At 31.9% G+C, this 5,734-nt stretch overlaps 1 protein-coding gene across 1 annotated transcript; it reads left to right on the top strand.

Moving 5' to 3' along the window:
- Positions 1–465: 465 nt before the first annotated feature.
- LOC139824889 (uncharacterized) lies at positions 466–1,856 on the top strand. Its single transcript, XM_071797447.1, has 2 exons — positions 466–1,707; positions 1,839–1,856. The coding sequence occupies exons 1-2, from the start codon at positions 466–468 to the stop codon at positions 1,854–1,856; spliced, it is 1,260 nt and encodes a 419-aa protein (XP_071653548.1).
- The last annotated feature ends 3,878 nt before the right edge of the window (positions 1,857–5,734 follow it).

Genomic DNA, 5,734 nt, shown 5'->3' with positions numbered 1-5,734 from the left:
CGACCAGAATTATGGTGTTTCATCGTGACGAAGGATTTTTCAATACTGTTACCTAGACAGTTTGGATATGAGACCACGACATTACTTAAATCTTGGATTAATTTGAATATTAAGGCCATCTCAACTAACCAACAACTGAAATTCTTGCTCCGCTGCAGAAGATCTGATGTCCTGCCCCCGCACCTGCATCGTCTACGTTTTAACATTGAATTTCACAGTAACAGTATAAAACAGGAGTTTACTCTTTTTGAAAAGCAAGTACGGTCAAAACTCCTTAATTTAGAGATCAACGATGCTAATGTCAATTTATGTTATTTACGATCGAAAGTCAACGGAGTTGAGAATCAACTTCGCGAACACTTACCGTCTTTATTGTTTAATAATTTTATTAGTTTTAACACTAACTATCTCCGTACACATGACCGTAAAACGCAATTAAAATTAATTAATAAGTTTGACTCAGTTATGGCCACGCAGAATCCGATTATTAACTCTTTACTCAACATCAACCATAAAAAATGGATCATTAATTTAAGTAACAAACAAATCCCAGATAGAGTTTTAAAGTTTCTTAGTCTGGGCGACAGATTCGCTCTTCCTGTAGATAGGAAAGACAAGAATGATCGGGTGAATTCTGTGGTGGACATAATTAAGAATTTTGAAAGTAATATCCATCTTATTGCTGAAGATATTGTTGAAGAAGCGCGTGACCGTATTTCCAACTCTTTGTTTAGATTTTTAAGAAAGGACAAGCATACGAATTATATTGATAGGTTTTTGCTACAAGAATTTAAGTTTTGCCGATCATTTCTTCGGGATAATGATGATGTCCTTGTTACCAAGGCTGACAAGGGTCAAGTCACGGTGGTTATGGAAAGAAACACCTACATCAATAGGATGACTGACCTACTCAGCGATAGTTTGACGTATAAAAAACTTAAGAACGATCCCACTAGACAGATCACCTCCAAAATTAACGGTCTGGCAAAGTCGTGGCGTAACAAGGACATCATCAGTGAGCAACTGTTTAGACTATTAAACTGTACTAATGGGAACCTCCCAAGATGTTATGGACTTCCGAAGATCCATAAAGATGGCTCACCTTTACGAATCATTGTTTCCACTTTAGGGAGTCCACTGTATAATATGGCCAATTTTTTACACAACATTTTGGTCAAATCCGTTCCTAAACCTGAATCATATATCAAAGATGGTTGGTCGTTTGTAGAATTGATTAGAGACGTGAGAATTGAAGATGATGACGTCCTGATCTCTCTGGATGTCACCTCTCTTTTCACGAACATCCCGAAAGACCTCGTATTACAAGCGATAAAGAATAGATGGAATCACGTCTCTAATAAAACGAAACTTAGCCTTCCCCAGTTTTTGTCAGCGGTTGACTTAATTCTCAGTTCCACGAGTTTTTCTTTTAACGGCCAAATATACGAGCAGATCTTCGGAAGTCCTATGGGTTCCCCTCTCTCCCCCATTCTTGCTGACATGGTCATGGAGGATCTGGAGACAAAGTGTTTACAAATGCTTAGCTTTCCTGTACCTTTCTTTAAGAGATATGTCGATGACGTGTTCGCAATTGTTCCCAGGTTGAAAGTCGATGAGATACTTAAAGTTTTCAATAACTACCATAACAGATTAAAATTTACTTACGAGTTGGAAAAGGATGGTTCTTTAAGTTTTCTTGACACAATGGTGATCCGCGAAAATAATTTGTTACTTACTGATTGGTACAGAAAACCCACTTTCTCAGGACGTTATATTAATTATTTTTCGAACCATCCTTTTAAATACAAAATTAATATTATACGGAATCTTGTTGATAGAGCTATCCTTTTATCTGACACGCGTTTCCACAAGAATAACTTAAGCGAAATAAAAAAGATTCTTTCAAACAATTGTTATCCGAACAAAGTTATCAACAGATACATCAATATCAGACTTAATGAGCTGCGGACGCGTCACAACAATTCTAATAATTCCAACAGCGATAGCGTGGCTCGGGATCCTCGAAAATTTATAACCATTCCGTATGTTAAAGGCCTAAGCCACAACGTCGGCCGCACAATGCGCGATGCGGAATTTAAAGTGCTGCTCACTATTCCGAAGAAATTAGACTGCATCATAAAAAAGGGGAAAGACAAGTTACCGAATCTTAAACAAACTGAGTTAGTGTACAGGATTGATTGCGCTAATTGTAACGCTGCATACATCGGTCAAACAAAAAGACACTTAGAGACGCGTATTAAGGAACATGCTTGCGACATTGGAAGAATAGCGATAATCATTCTGTCGTGAGTAAGCACCGTCTCACTCACAAACATGATTTCAATTGGCAACAACCAAAAATTTTATACAAGGAAAGACAGTTCAAGAAGCGTGAAATCTCTGAGATGTTTTTTATTAAGAAATGTGACAGCGCAATCAATCTACAAAAAGACACCGAAAATTTACCAGCGAATTACAACCGAGTTATTGACGCAACTTAGGTTTGCCGGTTTGTTTTGTCCGTGAGCACAGTTAGTTATTCGCCTATTATGTGTCTCTCAGTACGACTTTGACTTTGGAGAGGTATGGATGTGCTCTCTGACATGACTTGCCTTTTTCTTTCCCTCTACAATCTGTCTTTTGACACGCACAACGTATGTATCTTTTACACTCATTTAATTTAACCTATTTAATTTACACGTATTTAATTCAATTCTTTTATTTTATTTCTATGTTATAGACTTGGTAACTTTTCATGTTTTTATCTTTTTTGACTACCTAATTTGACTACTTTTTGACTTTTTAACTTAACTTATTTTATTTACACTTATTTAATTCAAATTCTTTTATCTTATTTTTACTTTATGGTATAGATTTTCACTTTATGTTATAGACTTGGTAACTTGTCATGATTTTATCTTATTGACTACTGCGTTTTTGCGATTCTAGATTTGCGATTGCATGATATGGTTTGGGCACTAATGTCAGCGAATTAAAAAATGTTGTGTGCGTGGTTCTAATTCACTTGATAAGGACCAGAATGTGGTCGAAACGTTGTGAAGAATAAAATTGTTTTTGGCCAGTCCGGTCGAGAAAAACGACTTTTATCATCCTGATGGAACCTAAACTAATCTTTAAAAGTCCTTTTTTTAGATCCTAAGAAATAGGAAAATAACAATCATTTATCCGAGAAATGGTGGGAATGTTGTGAAAATAGCGTATCTCAAAGTATTAGAATTTATTACTGGTTATACATATAGAAACCAACAATCTGCTCTATACGAATTATAAAAGATTCAATTTTTTTTAAGTTTTTGAATATGAACCAATACTGTTTTATTTATGACATTTATGAGTAGCTAACGTATTCTGGAATGGCCCTTAGTGTAGCCACGTATAAAAGAAACTCACGATATGTGACGTATTACTTCCATGGTAACATGTGTGAACACTGGTTACTTGCTTCTAATAATTAACCTGTTATCGATTTTATTATTATTATTATTAATTTATTGATTGTTTTAAAAGGATCAAATAAATATTAAATCTCAAATCAATAAAGAAATTATAAACTGAAAAAATATTTTTTGTAATATCAAAAAAATAAAAAAAACTTTTAAAGCGGACAGTTGGTTTCTATGTAAACCAATATTAAAGTCTAATATCTTAATGCACCATTTTCGCAACATTTCCACCATTTCGGATAAATGATAATATATGTTCGTATTTCTTAGGATTTAAAGAAGAATTTTTATAGATTAGATTTTATAGATTTTATAGATTTAGGTTCCATTGTGCGATGCAAAATTTGACCTTGTTTATCAGTCCTTTTTGATAATTAAAACAAAGTTTACTCTTGGCAAATTGTTTAAACACAATTATTACTCAAACGGTACAATTCTAAACAAAAGTAAAATTACTACAAACAACTACAAACGATTCTGAAAGACAAAGGGAAAAAAAAAAAACAGATTTGGGAAAAACCGATATTGATAATTAACAAAGTTTACTCTTGGCAAAATGTTTAAACAATCGTAACTTTTAAACGATACAACTACAAACGAAAGAAAAATCACTACAAACAACTACAAACGATTTTAAGTCACATAGAAAAAGTGGATTTAAAAAAAACTTGATAATTAATAAAGTTTATTATTAATTAATTGTTTAAACGATCATAATTTTTAAATGATACCATTATCAAACGAAAGCAAAATTACTACAAATACTACAAATCATTAAAATAACTACAAATAAAACTATAAATAATAAAAAAAAAAACAGATAAAAAAAGGACCGGGGTAAAAAAAAAACAAGGCCAAACTTTGCACAATCCTGATGGAACCTAAAACTAATCTTTAAAACATCTTTTTTAGATCCTAAGAAATAGGAAAAAGCATTTATCCGAGAAATGCGTGGGAAAGTTGTGAAAATAGAAAGGTATTAGAATTTATTATTGGTTTATACATACGAACCAATTATCTGCTCTATATACGAATTATACAAAATTTAATTTTTTTTTTAAGTTGAATATAAACCAATACTGTTTTATTTATGACATTTATGAGTAGCTAACGTATTCTGGAATAGCCCTTAGTCTAGCCACGCATAAAAGAAACTCACGATATGTGACGTATTACTTCCATGGTAACATGTGTGAACACTGGTTACTTGTTCTAATAATAACTGTTATCGATTTTTTTATTGTTGATTATTAATTTATTAATTGTTTTAAAAGAATTAAATAAATATTAAATTGTAAATCAATATAAAGAAATTAGAAACTGATAAGGAAATGTTTTTTTAAATAAAAAAAATACTTTTTAAAGCAGACAGTTGATTGTCCTATGTAAACCATATTAAAGTCTGATACGTAAAATGCACATTTTCGCAACTTTTCCACCTTTTCGGATAAATGATAATTAGTTCGTATTTCTTAGGATTTAAAAAAAGAAAGAATTTTTATAGATTAGATTTTATAGATTTTATAGATTATCCATTGCGATGCAAAATTTGACCTTGTTTATCAGTTCTTTTTGATAATTAACAAAGTTTTACCTCTTGGCGAAGGGTGTTTTAAACACAATTATACTCAAACGGTTAATAAAAAATTTTAAACAAAAGCAAAATTACTACAAACAACTACAAACGATTTTGAATCATATGGAAAAAAACGAAAATAAGAAATATTGGTAAATTAACAAAGTTTACTCTTGGCGAATTATTTAAACACAACTATAGCTCAAACGGTACAATTATAAACAAAAGTAAAATTACTACAGACAACTACAAATGATTCTGAAGAAGATGGCGCAAACGGATTTGAAAAATATCGACAAAAATGACAAAGTTAGGTTTTATGTATTTTTTTAAATTGTTTGTAACTTGTTAAAACTTTTCAACTACAAACGAGTAACGAAAACGCACTACAAACAACTACAAACGATTCTGAAGCACATAAAAAAAAACAGATTTGGGAAATCTTGATTAAGAAAGTGAACTCTTGGCGAATCGTTTAAACAATCGTAACTTTTAAAACGATGTACAACTACAAACGAAAGTAGTAAAATCACTAACAATAACTACAAACGATTCAGGAATCATATGGAAAAAAATAAAATTAAGAAATCATTGCGATAATTAACGAAGTTCACTCCCCTCTCGGCGAAATCGTTCAAACGCAACTAGACTCAAACGGCGCAGAATTTACAACGAAAACAAAAGCACTACAAAC

The sequence above is a fragment of the Temnothorax longispinosus genome, unplaced genomic scaffold (assembly GCF_030848805.1).
Source record: "Temnothorax longispinosus isolate EJ_2023e unplaced genomic scaffold, Tlon_JGU_v1 HiC_scaffold_641, whole genome shotgun sequence".
Taxonomy (NCBI): Eukaryota; Metazoa; Arthropoda; class Insecta; order Hymenoptera; family Formicidae; genus Temnothorax; species Temnothorax longispinosus.
Note: the sequence above shows the minus strand (reverse complement) of the source record. Positions and strands in the feature narration are given on the sequence as shown.

Bases quoted from the DNA above. Each gene is read 5' to 3' on its own strand.
- LOC139824889 (XM_071797447.1), top strand. From the start codon at position 466: ATGGCCACGCAGAATCCGATTATTAACTCTTTACTCAACATCAACCAT.